The sequence below is a fragment of the Beta vulgaris genome, chromosome 1, assembly GCF_026745355.1.
Source record: "Beta vulgaris subsp. vulgaris cultivar EL10 chromosome 1, EL10.2, whole genome shotgun sequence".
Taxonomy (NCBI): domain Eukaryota; kingdom Viridiplantae; phylum Streptophyta; class Magnoliopsida; order Caryophyllales; family Amaranthaceae; genus Beta; species Beta vulgaris.
In genome coordinates this window covers 61838027-61861669 of record NC_079202.1, presented here as the reverse complement: position 1 = coordinate 61861669, position 23643 = coordinate 61838027, and the positions used below count along the sequence as shown (strand labels likewise).

Sequence of the window (23643 nt, the reverse complement as noted above, 5' to 3'; positions counted from 1 at the left end):
ATCCCAAAAAACCCCTCGTGAAACAGGTATGTTGAAGCCCTCTGTCAAGGAGATGGGGGATTGACAATCCCTCTTGGAAGGGATTAAATTTGATCCTAGGACCTAGAAAATCAAAGACGATATCAATACAGTAGCTATCACCTATTGTTCCATCTCTTACCATTATATCACAAACATTATCTATACAAATATATTAAAAGGCGTGCATAAAAAAAAAACTGTGCCATGTGGCATTGTTCCTAGGGAGTTTTAGTTCAGTTTAACTCACTTTAGTTTAGTTCAGCTCAAGCTCAAGCTCAACCCAAACATGACCTAATACTATTAAAATTTAATTCACAAATGCCCCTAAAACTACCGATAGACCCTTAATACATCGATAGTATGGACAATATGTCATCAAGCTATCATCTAGTCACCCACAACCAACAGAGGTTTAATGACGGAAAGAAAATTAGAAAAAGATGCAGAAAATTTTGATCAATGACACAAATTTAAGCCTTCAAAACACAGTCTGTTCATTGAACAACTTCATTATGATCCATAAACAAGATATCCAACCAATTCATAAGTTGGTGCACCACATCACACCCCTGGTTCTGAATTCAGAGGGGGGAGGGTTAACCATCACTTGAAACAATCAGATAGCTTGCCCTAGCATCTAAATTCTACCTTAGGCATCCATTTCTTGCACCAACGGCCGCCTTTTCTGCCACCCTCACCAAAAAGAAGGGTTTCCCATTTCTGACATGACTCAGAATGTTGTTCATGTTATCATGTAGGAACACTATATACTTCAGATAATGGTTGGCAGGGTAGTGATAGTTTTTCATAACCTTGACTCTTCATCAATAGTATCAGTTTTCCAAACGACGTCTTTTAATCCTGATGAGAAATTCTTGAAGAACTGTCATAGAAAAGAAAACATATATGGAAGGAGTTAATTCACTAGGAAATACCTGAATTTCCAGAATTTCAAAACACTACCAATTAAGTTCATTACGAATGCATTTTCACCTACCTTATGAAACTCCAATGTGTCACCTCCAGTTTTTCGCAATTCTATTACATGCAATGAAGGCGCAACTTCAAACACCTGAGGTGATCAAGAATCATACAACTAAATGAAGGTTTGATTACTCAATGATTTATCTCCACAACTAAAAAATTAATCTAGTTTTGTTGTTAATACTACTATGTTATTATATAAAATGTTATTGGGTTTGTCTCGAAATATAGTTACATAATAACAGCTTTTTTATGATCTTTAACTAAATGATAAAGATATTAGTTGAAGTTGTGCGCTGGCAAACATAAAATTCAGAGTGGAGCAATATAACAAACAACGGACATAACAATGATCAAATTAGTGGAGATGATACCTCTGTGGCCACAGAAAGGCGTCCCTTTCTTCCACTTGTATGACCTTGCAGCTTCATCTGGAAGGATCGAAATGAAATATAACACACTTATAACTCACTTTTCATACAAGTCTTGGTGAAAGAGAAAATGATATGGCATTCAAGAGTATTTACCTTATAATTTTGCTTACGAACATTGAAGTCTAAAGACTTTGCAGCTTCCTCAATTTTAGACACGATCTCATTTGCAGGGCGTTGTGAAGTAAACCGTGTTTCTTGCTTTACAATACCCTATAAGGTGAACTTAAAGAACAGTGAGATAGGAAATATTATTCAGTAGTATAAAGGAACAACAGTAATCAGCAAAAACTAAAATATCTCATCAATTATAGGGCAAGTTATGTCAATGTCATAGTATATACTTTAGTCCCTTCAAAAGTTAGACCAAACTTAAAAACCTAAGCATTGGAAACTCTTAAAATATCTACTTCTTTCACAAACTTTCCAACAAAGAACTAGGTAAGATTAGAAGACAAAACTCTGCAGATTAGGAAGAACAACATACAGCTTCTTTTTGGAAAAGGCTATCAAGACTGAAACCTTGTGATCCAGATATAAGCTCAAAAGCATTCATTGATACAGGCTTCTCCCGTCGTTCTGTAACAAGATTTTCCTGCAATACAGATAATAGTTAATACAGATAAGAAACCTACTCAAAAAATAATCATACTGTCTTCATCACAATAATAATGTCATTATTGGTACTTTCAGGCTGTCAATCTCAAAAGAAAATTTGAGTTTGCTTGATGCTTAAGTCTTACTGAGTTACTGTACATCTTTTACAAACATAATGCTTATGATATACTTCCTCTCTATCTGAAAATAAGTCACATCTACCATATCATGATGTCCGAAACTAGGAATAGCAGTTATCTAAGATAGGGTAGCTAGTATTATGACTGAAGGTGCGCTCACTTTCACCAGAATATAGTTGAACTTAACTTACCACTTATCCAAACTTATTGGAATTTATCTGAGCTTATAATAACTTATTGAAACTTAGTTGTGAAAATGAATCATTAAAACCTAAAAGAAAATCTTACTAAAACCAAGAATAATTGCTCACCTCTGAGTTGTTAAAAGCAGCATCTACATCATCAAGACTCACATCCCCTTCCTCAGCAAAACTCGCTGGATGATAATCTTTTTTAAACCATTCATCTCGCAAAACTTCCGAGATTGTGATTCTCTACAAATAGGTACCATTCTCATCAAAAAGTCAAAAAATGACAATGTGTGGAGGAAGAAAGACAGAGGAAGCACAAGAATAACGATCAAAGAAAACTTACAGTAAGTGGATTAGGATCAAGAATTCGTTTAATCAACTTCTTAGCACCAGATGAAAGCCAAGAAGGAGATACATATGTAGCATTTTGGATCTGCAGCAGAAAAGCAAGGATTTTGTGAATAGAAGTGCAGAGGAACACGCAATCCAGAGGACTGTTCTTCACCAAACATACAAGGGGGAGACATTTTGGTGAATCGACTTGGTGCAGGCCCACCCCACACCAAATTTCTCCTCTCTGTAATGGTGGAGAACTAGTTCTTCAGATGGATCTTCTTCTATAAAGAGCCTAGAGACTCACCTTTTTGTACAAATTCATGAGGCTCAGGTCATCGAAAGGCAAGTACCCAGCCATAAGCACAAACAGAATGATCCCACAGGACCATACATCGGCTGCCGTACCATCATAACCTTTATCAGTGAGAACCTGATAGAAAACGCAAGAAGCTAATTAGGACAGATCTAATTACAGCTTTAATACCACAAGTGTGTACCTCAGGAGCAACATAATTAGGAGTTCCACATGCAGTATGAAGTAGACCATCTTCCTGCAAAAGTTCTCGAGTTAGCCTTTATTCACATGTGGTTAGATATAAAACAGGCAAGAATAACATGAGAAAGCAAACATAGGAGTTTTCAGGAACCAGGATAATCCAAGTTCAAACAATACCTAAATGCTGTAGCTATATCCATCTCAAAAGCAGGTCAAGGAAACAAATTCTAATTATACGCACATTGTAAGTAGTATCAGAAGTGTTTGGTTGGAAGAAAAACATTTCCCTCTGCAAGTGGTCTTCCCATTTTCTTTGTTTGGTTTGTGAAGGTGGCAAAAACAGCTCTCGTAAAAATGTAAACACCATCCTTCCCAATGGAAGAAATGTTGTATATTTCTTCAATAAGTTTCTCCTTCCAAACTTTGTCTTCTACCATCCATCCTCTCCTCTCCATTCACCAAAGAAAGGAAAACTAATTTACAGTTGAAAATGATTTTCATCCAACCAAACAGCACCTTAGTCAACGGTGTTAAGCTTGTTGTATTAATAAAACCAGGAGTGCTGTGGGAAGCTAAGCTAAAACTACTCTCAGAGACCAAGAACATAACTTTTACTCAACACTTAAGACATTGATGATTCAACCAATACAGATCTGCATAGAATTCATGAGAAACAAAATACCCTTATTTGAGAGAATTACAGTGACTCAATGTGAGCTATCATACATATAGTGAGCATACACAATTTAACTTTTGTACCCGAATAGAGTCCATTAAGCATAAAATGAATAAGCCAAGAATAATTACCCGCACTTGTTGTGAAAATGCACTTAATCCAAAGTCGGCAACTTTCAGAACACCATAAGAGTCCAAAAGTAGATTCTCCGGCTACAACTCATAACCAAAATGCCAAAAAAAAAAGGTTAATAGAGAATCAGTTGAAACAGCCAAAACAAAAAAAAAGAAAGAAAAAACTATTACTGAACTGCATCAAGATAGATTATTTTCTACAAAGAAACGAGGAACCAACCTTAAGATCCCTATGGTATACGCCTCGGCTATGGCAGTAATCCACAGCATTAATGAGCTGCTGAAAGTACTTCCTGGCTTCATTTTCCTTAAGTCTGCCCTGTTTCGCCTGTTCAAGATATTACAATCAGATATTTTCCTGCTCAAATAGAATGGTATAAATAAATTAAACATGAAAGTACCAAATCAGTACATTATAGCCTTAGCCTATTAAGGAAGAATTTTTCATTATGGAGGACTTACTATAATGTCAAAGAGCTCGCCTCCATCAACTAGTTCAAGGACAATATAGATCTTTGTTTTGCTTGCCATGACCTATTTAGAAGAAAGTGATTTATATTAGAACTCACAAGCACTATAACTAAATCAGTACGTACGATATGTTGCACCAAATTGCTTCCTGGTAGATGATAAAATGCAACAAGGAATAATGCAAGACCGTTTATCATAGAATTTACCTTCTAAAAGTGCAGCCAGTATGTGTTTCACTAAAAAAATTAGCTTTCGCCCATGTTATAAGCACGCTTGCCGTTTCATATATGTTAACTTACTTCAACTAATCTGAACTTAGTACTCATAAGTTAATTTTATTGGAACTTATTGGACCTTACGTTAACCCTTATATGATATTATTATTCCTTTTCTGAACTTAATATCTATTATCTGAACTTATTAGACCTAGAACCTCTTTTCTTTTAAAGGACAAAGGAACATATTCATGACTTATTAAGTTAAAATGTTAGGGCCTAATGCCTAGGTTTAGCAAAAGACCAATGCAACATGTATTCATAACTCAAAAGTTTTGTGGATGTCAGCTGGCTTAATTATGCCTTGACACTCGTACCCAATAACTGGAATCGAATCTCGTCTACTACACTACCCTTCTCCACTCTCTATACATAATCAAAAGGAATTCCAAAGTATTGAAACCCAGTTCTGAGGATGCTTGATTTGCATCAAATTGGAGTACCTCATGCAATTTTACCACATTAGGATGCTTGATCACTTTCATTGTTGCAATTTCCCGCTTTATCTGATAATCAATTACAACACTAAATGTCAGTATATTTACATTGCTCATAAGTCATAATAAACAAATTAACAATATTACAATACTAATGGCACTAATGATAAAAATGGTTCGTGCCCACATTAGAAAATGGCATTAAAAAAGTCAAAACATCATCAACCCAAAATATCAACAACTTCATATTTATTAAAATCGAATAATAATAAGGGTAATGTTATATGTAGCCCTTAGGGCTACATATAAGCATTAAATACATTTCTTTAAATGGAAACAGTTTAAGAATTCAAGACCCATTTTCACATCAACTGAGGTAATAAATGCTTGATTTAATATTTTATTTCCATTATAAGCACCTTATACATAGCCCTAAGGGCTACATATATCATTTTCCTAATAATAATAGATGATCTCCAAAAAAAATTTTAAAGAAAAAAAGTTAAAATAATCTTCCAATCACCCCAAAAACTCCTGATTGAATATTCCTGGTTGGTGGAACAAATTTTTATTCTTTTTCCTAAAAGAATCCTCGTACTGCTCTATATTTATACTAACACGAATGGACCAACAACTCTAACATCATCGTCAGTCAGTCCAGCTATACAGGTCGAAATTTCTAATCCTAAGTATAATAAGTAAATAATGAGGTTCGAACTTGTAACCTCAAAGTTACTCGAACTTGGTTCCTGACTTACTGTTGTCTACTGATTTCAAGTACTCCAACCCAACTACCAAAAAAAAAAACTCTTCTTTTGATTAGTTATGAAAAAAAAATGTCACAAATCAAGTATAATTTAATTAATGACACGAACTTTAAGTTGAACACGAAACCAAAATTATTGCAACAACTCTCAAATTAGTGCATCCAAATTTCAACTATTAGTTAAAAAAAACTACAGAAAAAAAAAAGAGAAAGAAAAGAACCTGCTCAACCATCTTATGTTGAAGAACATTGTCACGGTTAAAAATTTTAACAGCAACAAATTCACCCGTATCAACATTTTTTGCTAACTTAACTTTAGCAAAATTTCCTTCACCAAGTGTTTTACCCAATTCGTATTTACCCACTCTCGTCCTCGTTCCCGGCGTTTTTCTGTTCATTCTTCAACAAAAACTCTTTCTTTTCTCCCCTTCTTTCAAAAAAAAAATAAACAATAATGGAATGAAAGAAGATAAATTAAGAGAGATGGATTTGATAGGATAATTATTGTATTATTAATAATAAAAGAAAAGGGGGGTAATTAATTAATATTGTTGTGAAGGTGGGAAAATTTGAGTGGTTTGATAAAATGGGTGTGGTTTGTTTATTTTGTGAGAATGAGGAATGATAAGGATGAAGAGAGGCCATAAAACTCGTACTGTACGCGGGGTTGGCGTGGACGTGGGGCCCTAATTGTAATAATACAGTATCGAACTAAGTGCATGTTCTCTTCGGCATAAAACAGTTGAACTGAACTAATCTGAACTGAACTGAACTGAATTGAACTGGACTGAACTGAAATGAAATGAATAGTGATATGTGAGAGTAAAAGTATTGTCAAGAGCTGAACTGAACTGAACTGAACTGGTCTGAACTAAACTGATCTGAATTGAACTGAACTGAACTGAACTGAAAATAAGCTGGGGAGAACAGGCCCTAAGTTTGGTTTAGTAGTAAAGAAAGAACCTTCTAATCTTAAGGTTAGGAGTTCGATTCTACTATAGTATAGAGCTGATCAACTCCCGTCCAACACGAGTTTTGGATGGGTTTGGATAGAATTTTTTGGCCCGTGATCAGGCCTAGCCCTTTTTTTGCTTTGGGCAAGCCAAAAATAATTTTTTGTCTATTTTTTGATTCGGTTCGATTTTGGCTCCAAAAGCCAGCTCATTTGGCCTGAAATAGCAGTCCTCGGGCAAAAAAAATTTGGCCGGTAATCGGGTCTGGCCCGACCTTTTTCTTTGGTCGGGCTTTGAGCAAGCTAAAAATGACTTTTAGGCCCTGTCCAATTTTGGCCCGAAATAGCGAGTTTTGGGCATAAAAATTTGGTCCAATTTTAGCCCTGTCTGGCCCAACCAATGGGCAATTTTTTTAGTCACGGTCCAGCCCATGATCACCTCTAATATATAACACTTTCGGATAGAGTTTTCCTCTACTATCCTACCGCTGTTAAAGTGTCTGCCTGCAAATCAAACCAAATTAATTTACGAAAATTTTGATCTGACAGAGTCATTATCTTAGATAGAGTTTTCGAAGAAGAGCCCTAAAAAAACAAAAATTGTAAGAGTATAGTGGGGCCATCTTGATTTCTAGTCAGTAAATAAAATGGTCCATGCATTTCGTACAGCAAGTATATAAAGTTTGCATGAGTTTGTTGACGACATCCACGTTTAGGAAGGTATCACAATCTTGTTTTTTAGTTCCAGTGTCATCATCTATCTGTGAGAAAGGAGTGCAAAATTTCATTCGGTTGGATACTTGGATATGTAACATGATGATTTAGGCTATGTTCGCTTTATCTTGTTTGAGGAATATTTGGATCATAAAAATTCAGAATAGATGATACTGATCTAATTTCGTTACTTATATTAAAGATAATTTAAGAGTGTATTAAGATGAATTTAACAAATTTTATATATATAAGATTAAGTCGAAAAAAATAGATCACACGTCCACACCACACCATATTTTTTAAATATTTATACCATAACACCTTAATCCAAGTGGACATAACGTACCGGTACCGCTTTAGATGATTAGATTTGTGTGAGGAATGTATTTGAAAGAATTATAACATGATTGATACCTGTATAGGATATTTATGATTTATCTTAGTAACATACCGTCCGACTATTGGCCTGTGCAAACAGACCAATAGCACAAAAGTCCATTTTTGTACAGGGCTTTCAATCTGAAACAATATAAAATTAATATTTATAAAAGAAATCATAAATTGATTGGTTGGCGACACATGTAAAGCTAAAACAATGGATAGGAATAATATATGTCCCATGGTTCGAATCATACGCCTTATTTTGTTTTCATTTCTTCCTTCAATCATGTTTTTTTAGTAAGCTTTTATTTTGATTTTACCCCTTTTGTACTTTCAATTTCAAAAAAAATCTAAATCATTTCACTTCTTTTATTGATATTAAACCATCAAAAGGCCTTAAATTTGATTAGGAAAATTAATTTTTTTTTCGTACTTTACATGACTATATATATGCCATATACGAAGAACTTTGTAACTTATATTATGATCAATTGAACATTTTTTTTTCTTAATGTTATAGTATGATCAATTGAACATTTTTTTTTTCTTAATGTTATAGTATGATCAAAGGAATGTCATATAGTATATAGTAATATAGATATAATCATTAAGTAGATGTTTTGTCATAATTATTCTAGTGTCATGCCATTCCTTCGATTTTTGGTACGTGTTACAAATTCATGTGTTATGTTAGTGTTATACTCCCTCTGTTTTTTTTTATTGTTCTCACTTAGAATCTTGACACTATTCATAATTAGAGAGAATCTTCTCAATTTTTTCAATTTATAGGAAAAAATATAGTCATGTGGGATCTTGTTTGATTCGTCTCAATTAGTACATTATTAATTCAATCGTTATAATTTTTACTAATGTATGATGAAAGATATTTAAGTTCAAAAATGTGCATTGGAAGATGTGTAAATGGAAAGTGAGAAAGATAAAAAAAAAAGAGGGAGTATTTCTTTATCACCATATACCCCTCAAAACATCGAATGAAGCAAGAAGGTTACGTCTAGTGTTTGTAATCTTGTTAGTATTAATCAGGTAGCTTAGCATACATGTTGTAGCCTTAACTTGTGTGTGTATGGTGTGTTTTGGGAAGTATGAGTTTCAGTGGAGGCTCTTAGAACTTATTGAAGGCTCTTGAAAAAGTGAGTCCCCTTTCAATTCTCTCACTTTCCGTAATAATTTCATACACTAAATTTTAGGAAAATTTATCAAAAAAATCTTTTAACAGAGCAAAATTGATATCATTTTTTGTTTTCAGTTTTCAGTTTTTTTTTTTTTGAAAATCAGAAAATGTGATTTTCACTTTTCAGTTGTCAGTTTTCAAAATTATCATGTTCCCAATAAATTTGACTAATTTTTTATTCATTATAGGACATATATCATATGAATTTAAAAATAAAAAAAAAACCAAAAAAACGGATAACCACGGTAATACCGAACGGGCCCTTAATTTTCCTTGTAAGATGAAACTATTTCTTTTTTCCGGTGTGGTTTTTCTCAATTTCGACGCTGACCCTTCTATCTTTCTTTTTCCTTTAATTGTAGGTTTGCCGCTTGCAGCACTACCTCTATGCATATCAAAAACCATACCAAAAAATGAGAATCGATTTCATCTTACAAGAAAAATTAAATTTGTTTTTTTTTTTTACACAGGATGCTTTAAAAGGTTCTTTCCCGTAAAAATTGAAGTTCTAAAAGATTATTTGGCTAATTTTCCCTACATTTTAATGATAACAACCAAATAATGACTTATTCCTTAATCATGCAACAGAGAATAATAGATATCGAATCGAATGGAGGGTGAGGTGATTGAGGCATTATTGAGTATGGACTATGGAGCTAAGCTGGCTGGGCAGTGTGCCAATGTTTTCTTATGGACCCTGACGTGTCCCCTTAGCCCAAAAAAGGAGGAGCAAAGCAAACGAAACGTACAATGATATGTCGCATGTCTTTCATTTATAGAATTATTTTGGATTGAATTATTAGATATGTCGTTCAATTTAGTTTAACTAAGTTTAGTTCAATTATTCCTTTCAAAGTTTTAATTCGGTTATATTTTGACAAAGCCTTAGGTCGCTCGTCAAGAAGAATATTATTTTTGTTTCTTTATAATTAACATATGTATCCTTTTGATTCATTTTTTTAAATTTACACAGTGTTTTTTTGGTAGCATTATCATCTAGTTTCTCCTGTTTTGTCACCAATGTGGTTTAATTTTTAATATATTAACTGACCTTAAAATAATTTCTATGATTTTTGGATTTTCTCCTTGGTTCTACTATAACAAAAACGAGGAGAGTATGGATTAAAAATTGTAATAGACAAAGCTTGAGCAACCGTGTTAGTTAATTAACATCAACCATTATACAGAGACTAGAATGTGTTATAATTTATAAATGTGTTATAATTTATAAATACCTTAACGGCCCGTTTGGTAGTTGGTCATAAATGGTGGTAATGGGAATGAATTTGTGTGTAAATTTGTGAAAAATATCATTGTTCATTCTCATGGTAATGCTAATTTATCCTAAAGTGTCCACTTTCCTTCTTGAATTTTCATTCCCATCCAATACCACCTTGTAAGGTGGTAATGAGTGGTAATGAAAATGCTCCCCTTGGAGACAAAAACACAAGTTTAGGGGTGAGATTGCTTGCCCATGGAGAAAAAATGCTTCCCTATAGAGATTTAAAGGGTGCTTCCCTAATAAAATTATACTTAAAATTCATTCACATTACCGCAATTTATGAACGACTACCAAACGAGCCGTAAGTCCTTAAACTTATTATGTGGAGTTTTTGAGTCATAGAGTGTGATTTAAATTGTGAGATATCTAATTCATTATAGAAGCATAGAACTAGCTCATGCAGCAAACTTCAACAACATGCACATATGCTAGGTGGTAATCCTAAGAGAATGGTAATGGTAACCAATTTTAGTTTTGTATGTACTATTCATATCAATAATAAGGTGCATTAATATTTTTAGTTTTGTAGTAGTTAAAATTATTTTTCACAACATTGATATGTTTAATACATATTTAGTCGAAATTAACAATATCCGTTATTACTATGCTTTTACTTCATAAATAATACAAGAGGCCAGGGTTGAAGATGTATTTTAATTAGTGTCAAAAGTGAATATGGTGTAATATAAAATCAAGAAACTATAATTCTTGTTTTAGAAACAACAATGCATCAATAATATTATGTAGTTGTAAATGAAAATCATAAGATTAATTAGTCACATATAAACATATATTTTGGTTAGTGATCAGGTCAGATCAGACAATAAATCTTTCAAATATAAAAAAAAGATATAATCCATCAATTAAAGACATGTCCGATTACATTTTGAGGAATGGTTGTTGTGTATGACAAACTAACTAGCGTTTAGCAATCAAGATTAGATATCATGAGTTTCCTATAGGATTTTTCTTTGGGAGGATTTTTTTTTTTTCTCTTTATGGTTTTTCCTTAGTTGGGTTTTTTTCCTAACCTCCATTGTTAGGTTTTTCTTCTTTTTTGAAGGTTTTCCTTCATTCTTTAGCATTCTTTCTCTCTCTTTCATCTATTTACTTATTGGTCTCAATTGTGAATCTTTGTAGCAGCTTCAACTGATGGTATTCGTACTGGTGGTAAGCCCCAAAAACTCCTTTAATTGCTTCCAATAAGTATATCCCATCCTTAAGATGGTATTTACTTTAGGGTGTTCAATTTCTTTTTTTTTTGTTCATCTGATAAAAGAGGAAGATCTAACAATCTCTATTCTTTGTAAGAATCTACAAGACCCCGAAAATAATTTCACCAAAAAACTATGTATCAACGGGTTTTAGGTCGAATCAGAGCGAACTCACATATTGCATTGCTTCAGATGAAGTTTCTTTTATTAAGACTATTTTAAATCAAATCTGCGATGTATCTAGTTCTAAGGTGTTACTTGACTGGTGTAAAATAATATGAGCCGTTGATCTAGGATATAAGGTTGAGACTGTTAAAAGGAAAAATGAAAAAGAATAATCCCACCTTTTGGCGGTCTTCTCATAATAATCCCTCATGAACTTAATTTCAGAATAATCCTATCTTTATATCCCATCTTCTCAAAATAAGTCTTTTTACCTCCAACTTGTTTAACAGATTAGATTTTTAGAAATTTTTTCCTTTAATCTCTCTTCCTACCTCACAACCTTGTTTCATGTTAGTCATAAATTTTAAGTAATAAGGATGAGGAGCTAGCTCATGTGGTAGAGCACTCCCCTCTGGAGGTCAGGGGTTCGATCCTTACCCCCAGCATTATGTTGGGGTATTTCCTTAGCATGCTTTGCATGCTTTACCAGCCAATGTGCTGGTAGTTCCTACAAGGCTACCTAGCCTTGGTAGGGGTTAGCCCTTGCGCTGACTTAATTTCCCAATAATAAAAATAAAAATACTCCCTCTGTTTTTTTTTTTTATCATTCTCACTTTCTCTTTGCGCGTCTCCCAGTGCACTTCTTTGAACTTAAATATCTTTCATTATATATTAGTAAAAATTATAACGATTGCATATTAATAATGTATTAATTGAGACGAATCAAACAAGACCCCACATGACTATATTTTTTTCTTATAGATTGAAAACAATTGAGAAGATTCTCTTTAAGTATGAATAGTGTCAAGATTCTAAGTGAGAAAGATAAAAAAAAACAGATGGAGTAAATTTTAAGTAATAAATTTTATATAAGTTTAATTCAATTTAAGTAATAAATTTTATATTAGTCATAATCATACTCAAATTTATCATGTTTAATTGTTTATTCACAAACTTAGCAACAAAAAAATTGAATTAAACTATCTTTCTTATTTTGAAAAATTAAAACTATAAATAAAAAACGACAACAAACACATTACTATATCATTCCTGATATAAGGTTTGATTGAGGTAGCATAATATATAGTTTGTACTTTTGGGTAAATTTTATACATAACCCTGTGGTTTTAAAATTGGTGTGTGATTGCATTATCCTTACCATCAACTCTGCATTAACAAGTAATTAGGATTATCTAATCATCTAAAGACTAAAAGAGTCAATTAGACGGTTACTATATTAACTAATATAATTTGTGCTGGTTTAGTAAAGACGTATAGAAATGGACTTCTAAGTAGTGCAATAATTGAAAGTTTCCAAATCTGAGAGTTACTATACAGGGCGGGATGTCTTTGTAACTTGACCAGGTGCACTGACTCAGTTAGCTCCAATTTTTTTATATACGTGAATCGTGATAATTCACTAGTTTCTCTAATAGGAGTTTCAAAAAAAAGTTGCAAATTTTCGTCCACGTGAATTTCATGCGGCCCCATGGATCCACAAGTTCTTTATATACTTCATCCGTTTTACAATTAGTGAAACACATAGAAAGTACACATATCAAAAAATACAGAGAGAGAAAGTTGGGACTACAATAAGGTAGAGTGATCAAACAAATAGGTTGTGGTCCCCTCTTACTTTTTGGTGGCATATTTGTAATAAAGGTGAATTTTTTTTACCATTTAAAGCTTAGTTTCACTTATTGTGAATATGCCAAATAAGGAAAGTATTTCACTTATTATGAAACAGATGAAGTATATATTACTATCTTTAGTAGTAGTGGTAAGCTAAGCTACTTGTTAAATAATATTACTTCATTCGTTCTGTTTTAAATAAAACGTTTATTTTTTCACGTAATTCAATGTGCTTTTTTAATCATTAATATTTGTAGTAGTAGTGGTAAGCTAAGCTACTTCCTAAATAATACTACTCCCTCCGTTCTGATTTCGCATATATAGCGCGCATATAAGGCTAGTGATTAATAAAGTAGCCCAAAATCTCCAATCAAATAAATAAATAAATAAAGTATGCCAAAATAAAAGATGAATAAAAAGAAAAAATGCATTTTAATCTCAACTGCTCATTAATCATTTTTTTTTTCCAGTGAACTAGGTATTAGTCATTTTTTTTCGGTGAACTAGATATTAGTAATTAGTTCATTACAGTATCTTACACTCTCAACTCTCAAGGCATTAGATTATGTCCCAAATCTCAACCCTCCTTATCTTCAACCCTAGTTCTCTCTCAATTTTGCAAACAATTAATCACTTATGGCAAAAAATATTAGTGATTCTGATTTTGAAGATGAAATTCACAATTTTCTTACTGTGATAGAAGCAATTGCAAACCAAAAAGCTTTAGAGTGGGTTGAAATTCCTCGTAATGAAGAAACAAGGGCAATGTCAATATTGCATTCAACCAACTCTCGTTCTCTGAGTTCTTTCTGCCTGGAACAAATCAAGAAATTGCATCAATATGTTAATTCATTGAAAGGGGTTCCAAATGCAATTATACGGGTCATATCCAATGAATTCTGTTATTCAAATATGATGAATCCCACCTTTTTCAATCTTTTCTTCACTAAATCTCCATTTGAGATATGAACTGAGAATTGTGGCAAAATTTCAACACAAGATTTTATAGGACAAAAAAAAGACCAAAATAAGACTAAATAAACCTACTAAATAATTATAAGACCTGGTGATAAAGGCTGAGCGATGGTGATGATATATTTATGACTTATCCTGGGTCGTCGATATTCTATTATCTGCGGTTGATTTATCATTTAGGTGATTGTTATGGACTATTGGTTTGATAGGCAATAATAAATTAAATAATAATAATCATACTATAATGTTGTTGGTGGTGGTGGTGTTGATTTTATTGTTATCATTCATCATTATTATTATTGTCGTTATTATAATCGAGCCATTTGTATAAATTTAGTAATTGATCATTTATTTGTAGAATCATAGTAATTTATATAGAGCCAACTGATAAAATAGTTTGTTTATACTAACATGTGTAGAAAGTTAAGAGAAGACAATAAACATTGTTATTATAACATAAGTGTATAGTTATAAGTCTTTTATTGGTCTTATTAATTAACAACTTCTTTCATTTCAAGTGGATGTTTTGAGTTTTGAAGTGAATATAGCTTAATGACGATTAATTTAATAGCGATATTGTTATCTTGAGCAAACTTATCAACTTACAATCGTACATATTAATTTAATTCAATTACATGTTTATGGTTTGTATTTTGTTAATATGGTATGTTTATCTTTAATGTTACTTTATTTCTTTTGTTTCACAGGATAACTGATCAGACTGTGAAGTTGATTGGCAAATGTTGTCCAACTCTATCTGAAATTGATGTTGCATGTACGGACCTCACATTTCGCAACCTATGCTACTTGTCTGTGGGTTGTCCATACCTAATCATTCTCGATTTTAGTGAGCAATATAGGACTAGCTAGCGATGCAGCTGTTGCCACTTTCATTCAATTTGTTAATCCTAGGCTGACTAAAATCAGTCTTCATTCGACTATGTCTGTGGCCTATCACACGGCAAATATTATTGCTTATGTGTGTTCTAAAATCAAACACGTTGACTTCTCTCATTGCAAACAAGCAAGAACCATACACAAACTTTGTACATCTTTTGGCACAATGCACTTAGTATAATTAGGAGAAATCCATTTATAATCAGAGTTGACTTAGTTGCTCTCAAAATCCAGGCTTATTTGCTGGCTCGATTTAGCTCCAAATTTAGGATTATAGACTTTGCTTTATAATTGTTGTTGTTTTACTAATGTTAGGAAGAATTTTAACTGATATAAGTGGAGAGTTTGTGATAGTGGGTTATTTTGTGATGGGAGTGTGTACCAGATGGGATGTCGTTAGGATCATCTATGTAAATAATTTTGATACATTTGTTTCAGGGATTCTTCAGCCGTTCTTGATAACAATGTCTGCTATGAGAGCCAATGTTTTTAAGGTTAATTTTCATGATAACGTAACACTTGGTGAACTACATGTTACTCTATCTGGTTTTACTGCAAAGATCTTGGTCTGCCTTGGGTGTGGATTTTACTATGATATGGCTATCTTTGATGCCTTGTCACTCGCTGCTATTATGTCTTCTTAACGGATTGTTGATATTGGTATCTTTAACATGTTTATTGATTCTCGGGTCACTTTTTGTTCGGTAATACTTTTTTTTTATATAATTTTATTTCATTTCTCTAGGGGTATTCAAAGGAGGAAAACTCCATACATATGTCATCATTCACCATAATACGGCCAAACAAATACTTCTCTAACTAGAGTACATCTGCCTTAAATTAAATCCACGCAACAAAATTCGAGCTTCTAAATAAACCTTGTCTTGCGAATGCGTCTGCTACAATGTTGGAACTTCTTTTTTGATGGGCGATTGAGATTGAGAGACCCCTTGATGACGCAGATCTTATGAAGTTCAGAATAAAATTAAGGTTCCATGGGCTGCCACTAGGGGCTGAAGTCCATTTGACGGCGTTGTGAGAGTCCGACCCTATCATAATGGGATGAAGGCGGAATCTATTACAGTTGAGAGTGAACTGGATTACTCGATGTATTGCAAGAACCTCGGCTGAGTTTATCTCCATGGGCTGGATTGGACATGAGAAGATACACATGAATTCACCTCGATCATTGCGAAGAACACCACCAATTGCAGATCAAAGCAAGTGTGGGTTATATGATACGTCTACGTTCCATTTTAAGGCGAGGGGGGAGGTGCCAGCCATTGGATCACTAGTTTTGCCGGGGATAGTAGGACAGCCGAGGGATCCTTCCATAGGAGGCAAGTGGGATTCCTTAAAACATCTTCCGTCGAGTAAAGAAAAGATCCCCCCATGGTTTCATCCACCAACACAGCCTAAGGAGGATGAGGTTTTGGATTTCAGAAGTGGGACTCTTTGTATTATTGAAAGTTCTGTTATTTCTCTCTTTCCATATCGACCAAACAATTACTACGAAGCTTGCGAGCCATATTTTCTTAAAAAATTTATTTTTCCCTGGGAAATGCCATTGAGAGAAGGCCAGTTCCAGAGTTACAAGTCATACCCACTTTAAGTTCCACAAGTCAGTTCCAGAGTTTCGGTAATACTGTTAGCTTTGGATTTCTTATTTTAATGTTCAAAAGGTCATATCATATATGTTCAGATAATGTTCAAGTTTCGAGGACGAAACTTCTTATAAGGGTGGTAGAGTGTAACAACCCAAATTTTTAAGAGAGTTTTAATCATCATTACTAGTCAAAATTATATATTAAACATTATTATTATATTTAAGTTGGAACTAATGATCTTCTAGTGTTGTATTGGTGTTGATATTAGAACAGGTTTCTTGTTGGATTCGCGAGGTTTAAGGCGAGGACGAAAATTCATCGAGGAACTTTCGACTCAAAGACTTTCAAATGTAAATTATATTTGGGTTTAAATATGTATTGTTTATGTTATTCTTTTTGAGGTTTTGATTGAAGATTTCTTAGATTAGTTTGTAATACTGATTAGTTCCATTGGATTTGATTCCCTCTTGAGGTTATTTCCGCGAAAGCGTCGATGATATGTTTTGAGATTGAGAATATTATATTTCATTGGGTTTGTAAACAGGTTTAAATTATTTTCCACTTTGGGTTGTCCAATTTTCAAAGGAAACGCTGTCGAAATTTCAAGTCAAATTAGGAGACTATTGTATTAAGGTTTGTATTAATTGTAATTGAGGATCGGGGCGTTACAAAACAGGACTGTTTAATAAAATTAGGGGTCGTGTACTAAAATAAATTATAAAGATTAATTTTTTTTGGTGAATAGGAAAACATGGAAGAATTACTAATGATTTTTTTTTGGAGAATAGGAGGAGAAGAAGAAAAACACCTGATATAAATTAATCTCTTTATATTCGTAATTACATTTAGGTCTTTTTTTTTTCTTTAGGCAGACAAATTATAGAATTGGACCCTTATATTTCGAGAGCCCTATATAGTTGATTACCATGAACATGGCCTTAGCCGCCTCTGGCTTTAAATAAGACGTTATCACAATCCAATTAGTAGTTGTACTTATTTGAATCAAATAATCCAACTATTAGACATTAGTGCTAGGAGAATCCTAGATTAGTTGTTCAAACTATTACCTTTTCCTCATTACTTTATCTAAAATAATTAGAAGCAACTAATCTACAAACATTTGCATACAATAACGCACTTATCTAGAATTTGATAGAGACATTAATAAAACTAGCACATGGAAATTTATATATTAAAATGTTAATTACCCCCAAAGCGAATAAATAATATAGCAACTAGCAGCCATATGAAATTCGGTCCACATTTTGATAGTGGCCAAACAAAACAAAGTAAAATTCGAAATATGGTTGGTAAACCCAAAATGCCAAAACCATAACCCACTTTTACTACAGGCCTTTAGGCCCGGAACAAAAAGCGCATGGTGACAATTGACAAGTCCAAGTCCAAGTCCAAGTCCAAGATTTTACGTGTACTATAGTGTGAAAAAATAAAAATAAAAATAAAGAGAGTATATTATCACTGAAATTGTCACCAAGAACACGTTACGGAGATCATCATCAATCACGTCTAGAAGTGGGCATGAGTCGGACCAGCACGCGGGCCGGTCCGGCCCGACACAATTTGGGCCCAGTCCAAGCCCGCTCGAGGCCCGGTTCGGCTCGTTGTCCGCTACGTGGGCTGCGAGCCTGTCACAGTCAAAGAATTTTATTTCAGGCCCGCACCGGCACGAGGCCGCCTCGATGGCCCACGGGCCGAGCGCTCATTTCCTTTTGTTTTTTAGCCTAAAACTGTCAAAAATTAATTTTTTACATCGAACCAAACAACGGAAAACTAATTTTGGAATTTTGTTTTCCATTGTAAATTGTTTTCCATGAAAATCATTTTACACTGAAAATATTTTACGCCCTACCAAACGGAGCCTCAGTGAATAATTTTACTACTTCCTCCGTTTTAATTTAGTTGTGACACTTTTATTTTGGGTAATAACTTCTCTATATCTCTTCACTATTATATGAGACCCTTTTATTTTCTTTCTCTATCTTTTCTAAAAATTGCTTTAAAATCTGTAATTTTAAAAGTGTAACAACTAAATTTAAACCATAAATTAACTGATTGTACCCCACTTTAGTCACTTACAAGTTACACCTGGTCCGAAAAAATGGACCTGTGGGAGCAATCTCAGTCAGCTTGGGTCAGGGTTGATCCACCCCACTCATTGGCTTGGGTATTCAACCTTTATATAAATGAGTTAGCAAATTATATTTTGAAGCTGACAATACTAAAGAAAAAAAATGTGAATGGTGTATAAGATAATTATGATTATATGGTACAAATACAATTGATAAGTCAAATCCAGTATTAATTGAATTCCATTGTCTTAGAGTTTCGTTTTTTTACTGAGAGAAATTGAATTGAATTAAATTAAATTAAATCGAAATGTAGAGATTAACTGAAATGAATTGAACTGAAAATAAGTCCAAAAGAACAAGGCTTTAGTTTCGTATACTTGTATGAAATTCAAATTTATTTCTATGACGTGTAATATCTTCGATCACTTGAAAATAAGTATTTTAATGTTGAAATCTATTATATTATTTAAATAATTCTTATTGGATTAAAAAAAAAATTTTTTTAATTAATTTCAATTTGATTGCAATATGCTAATACGACAAGCCGACAAGGATAAAAAAAAATTAACTTTACAAGTACTACTCTTTAATTTTTGTTTGATCATTCATTTAGGTTTAAATTAAATTGTGACTACATTGTTTTAGGTGAGCGTTTAAATTTGGCAATATTAACATTTACGGTAATACTTTTTATTTTATTAAGAAAAATCTTTTGGACTTCCCTCGCACAAGACTCCTACCCAGAAGCCCATTATAAGTCAGACACCCCCAACCTCCTCCTTCCTTAGATATAGGAATTGAACCCTAAACCTTGTTAGGGAAGATGGAAAAGTTTACCACTTGAACGAACCCCAATTCCTAATTACGGTAATACTTACCTCATGTGATCTTTTCATATCTATACAAATGTATTAAAAAGCGTGCGAAAACAAGAAACTGTGCAATGTGGCGCTCTCTTTAGGGAGTTTTAGTTATGTAATCTATGTAATACAAAAAAATTAAGAAATTGCATAGTATAGGGTTTGGTCCCGAGACCTCAAGTAGATATACTAAAGTTTTAACCATTAGGCTAAGTCGTATTTCGTGTTATTATCATAAAGTATTATATTAATAAATAAATTTTTTTTCTTATCCGGGGCATAGTTCGGACCTAATAACTAATTTTTATGTACAAGTGTGGGAATAATTGTGTGTTAACCTATTGTAGATTAACCTGACATTCAATATACTAGTTTTTATATGCACGCGATGCATGCGAACATACGTACAAAATTATTTTTTTAGGAGACGAAAAAATTTAAATTAATTATTAATTATTTCTAATAAATTAGGAATATTTGAATTCTTGATGGTTTTCTTTTTGTAATTTTTTTTTCTTTTTTAAATTAATTAGGTAGTTTTCTTTTTTATTTTTTCATTAAAGGAAGTAGTTATAATAGAGATGTTATGAGGGTAAAATGGGGTTTCTAATATTTTGGTGTCCTACCCCTCTTCCCATATAGAATAGAGATATATTGTTTATAATACAGACCTATGATTAGTAAAGTACCATTCTACCCTTTACAATATAATATTATCCCTTTACATATAATATTATCCAATATTTTATGTATATACCGTTTAAGCTTTTTAACTCACGTTTTAACACAAGAAGGAAGCTTGATTGGGACAATTGGCCATAATGGCCAATTGTTCCGACTTTAAGAGTTGGTAATTGAATCCGACCAATCACACTTCAATGAGACTTTTTAGATATGCACTAAGTAATAAATACTACCTTAACTAAGTAATACGGTATAGAGTGACTTATTATTAGTCGAGAAGAGATCACAAAAGATTTGGCCCCTTTGATAGTTGATACACGTAACAACTACATCAAAGTATTATTTCAAGATGATCTTGCGGTGCGACTGCCACGCATTCTTTAATCAAACCACTTAAAATCACTAATTCATACTCCCTCCGTCCCAAAATATAGTTCCCATTTCATTTTGCACAGTCTTCAAGACGTACTTTTGACCGACGATATCTTCTATTTCTTATTAATAAAAAATATAAAAAGTTGATATTACGAATTTACACATTGAGACGAATCTAAGAAGACCTCTCATGAATATGTTTTTTTTGTATACATTAGTAAGAATATTTGGTCAAAGTTTTTAAAATTTGACTCCCAAAATAAAAATGGGAACTATATTTTGAGACGGAGGGAGTAATAATCAGCAGTTAAGCACCCCCAAATTTAGTAATTAATTAATTTACACAATACACAAATAGAGAGAGTAAAGAAAATATGTAACATCTTTCCTCAGATACGCCCACAATTTCCAAGTCGTCACTAGTTAGTCAGTGTTGAAAAAAACCACTTTTTTAAAACAAACGTAACTCATTGAAAGTATGAGTTCCTTTTTTTGTGCGTCAGTCTACTTATGTAATCTTTATATGCTCATACAAAAACACCCATTTGTTGGAAATACAATCACTTCTTCTGCCTCACAAATATTTACACACCCAACTTAAACAAACTTAGCATAACAAGTGCAAGTTACTTTTGTATGATATTAGTGTATCAACACCCTCATCAAAGAATAATGTAAGTGTTTCTATATAAGATTATAGTCTTTTTTTTTTTCTTTTTTACATACCTTCATTAGCAGTTTAGCACTATGATTCGTGTATTGGGGTAAGACTGCGTACATCTGAACTAGTGATAGAGTATCGATCTATTTCTGGGGTCTCAACCAAAAGTTTAAGCTGATCGATTAATAAAAAAAAAGGGCTAGCTAGTCTATTCAAAGTTGAATGTTTTTGATGGGAATTGAGAGGAATGGTGTAGAAGAAGTTCCAAGAAGGAGAAAGACACAAAAACTCCTAGTTTTATTATTGTCATCAACTTTGGTTAGCATGGTTGGAGGGGTAATTTTGGTATATTGGATAATAAATTACCACCCACATAACAGAGAATTGTGGATGGTTCCTTTTGGGCTTATAATGTTTACAACTCCTCCTCTTGTTTGGTTCATCTCCATTTTTGCTGATTTTTGTTGTCCTAAAGAAGATCAACTCGGTGTTTCAGAATTGAGTCAACTCGCTGCTAACTCGCTCAGTCAATCAGATCAAGACCCCGAAAGAAGATGATGATCAACATGCTTACATGCATGCACAAGAAAGTGAATTTGATCATGATGATCATGTGAGTGAGTTTAATTTAATTAGCTGTTGATAATTGACATTAATTATAAGGTGTAAGTTTAATTTTATGTATAGATTTTGTGTTTAGAATTGATTATTGGTAACTAGAAACTGTTCATGTGAGAACTTTAGTTGGATTATGTGTACTAGATTGGCTCCCTATCTTAATCATTACATACATTGATGAAGTAAATTAATGAAATGCTTTTACAATCTTTTTATTTTATTGTATTTTGGTTTAGTGTCTATAAAGTCATTAATCTTTGTTATTAGCTAAGTGATGTAAATTCCTAGTTCAATTCACTTCTAATAAAAAAAACAATTGATATTAAGTATCAAATTCAATAAGTAAAAAATTTCATCAGTAAAAATAAGATTTCATCAGCAAAAATCGGTTTAAGTAAATAAACATTTCATTAGGAAAAACTACTTAAAAGAGACTGTATAATTTTAATATAAAAGTAGAACTAGTCACTGAATGGATTAAACTAGTTACCGAAATAAATAAATTTAGTTACTATTGGACTAATTTTGTTTTAAATATCGAACTTATCATTGCCTAATTTTAATTCAAAAATAAGCGGTTTTTTATAAGACAAACTCATATAATTATAATTGAAATTCAATAAAAAAAAACAAGTGAAGTGAACACGATCTTTATTCGTTTCCAAACTAGTTGTGGAGTTTAATTAGCTACAAGTTTTGAGCAAGCCATCAAAATAACATAGGTGTGCCTACTCAATTTCAATAATGCTTATGTACAATTGTTATCTTATTTATTCATTAGCCTATAAACAAAATTAATACTTCAAAAAGGAGTTATGGACAAAACTAAACTATCAATAATCTTGAAAACCAGTTGACATTTTCTAATTATGCAAACTATTGGAAATGCAGCTTCTTAGCAAATGGGGACTTTATATTATACCCCCAAATTTATAATATACTCCCATATTTTATATTCCATTCTATGTTACTTTAATAATAAGATTCTCTAAATTAAATTAAAATATTAGAATAAAGGAAAAAAATATATCCAAACTTCAAATAAAGTGAGTAATATTTAGAGATTAATCATTGCTTAAAAAGAAAGAGGAAGTTGGTGTCCCAGCCTTCCCCAGTTGATGGCTGTACTAGACAACACACAAGCTAAACTGTTAAGCAAAACAATAATGATACAACCCTTTTGAGTTTTGACTCCAAATTTTGTAGCCTTTAATTTCAAGGTCACAACCTATTGCAGCCTGACAAAAACAAAGAATGAGACAAAGACTTCTATTGAGTTATTATTTGACAGCATCCTCACACTAATTTTGTGTGTCTCTAGATTTTTTTGAAACTTAAATATGTGTATCAAAACTCCTTAATTGTAATCAATAAATTTTAATATCTAAT

At 32.6% G+C, this 23643-nt stretch overlaps 1 protein-coding gene and 1 long non-coding RNA gene across 2 annotated transcripts; one reads left to right on the top strand and one right to left on the bottom strand.

Moving 5' to 3' along the window:
- Window positions 1-490: 490 nt before the first annotated feature.
- Window positions 491-6570, bottom strand: LOC104904209 (CBL-interacting serine/threonine-protein kinase 9). The gene is made up of 14 exons (XM_010692423.4): window positions 6177-6570; window positions 5196-5258; window positions 4469-4540; window positions 4227-4334; window positions 4004-4084; window positions 3198-3251; window positions 3005-3130; window positions 2708-2797; window positions 2485-2607; window positions 1924-2031; window positions 1533-1649; window positions 1380-1436; window positions 1019-1093; window positions 491-904 (listed from the first exon to the last, which is right to left on the bottom strand). Exons 1-14 carry the CDS (start codon window positions 6351-6353, stop codon window positions 827-829), a joined length of 1329 nt encoding a protein of 442 aa, XP_010690725.1. The 5' UTR covers window positions 6354-6570; the 3' UTR covers window positions 491-826.
- A 14733-nt stretch (window positions 6571-21303) lies between these two features.
- LOC104904271 (uncharacterized) lies at window positions 21304-22474 on the top strand. Its single transcript, XR_791601.4, has 2 exons — window positions 21304-21649; window positions 22133-22474. It is a non-coding gene; the product is annotated as an uncharacterized LOC104904271 (long non-coding RNA).
- The last annotated feature ends 1169 nt before the right edge of the window (window positions 22475-23643 follow it).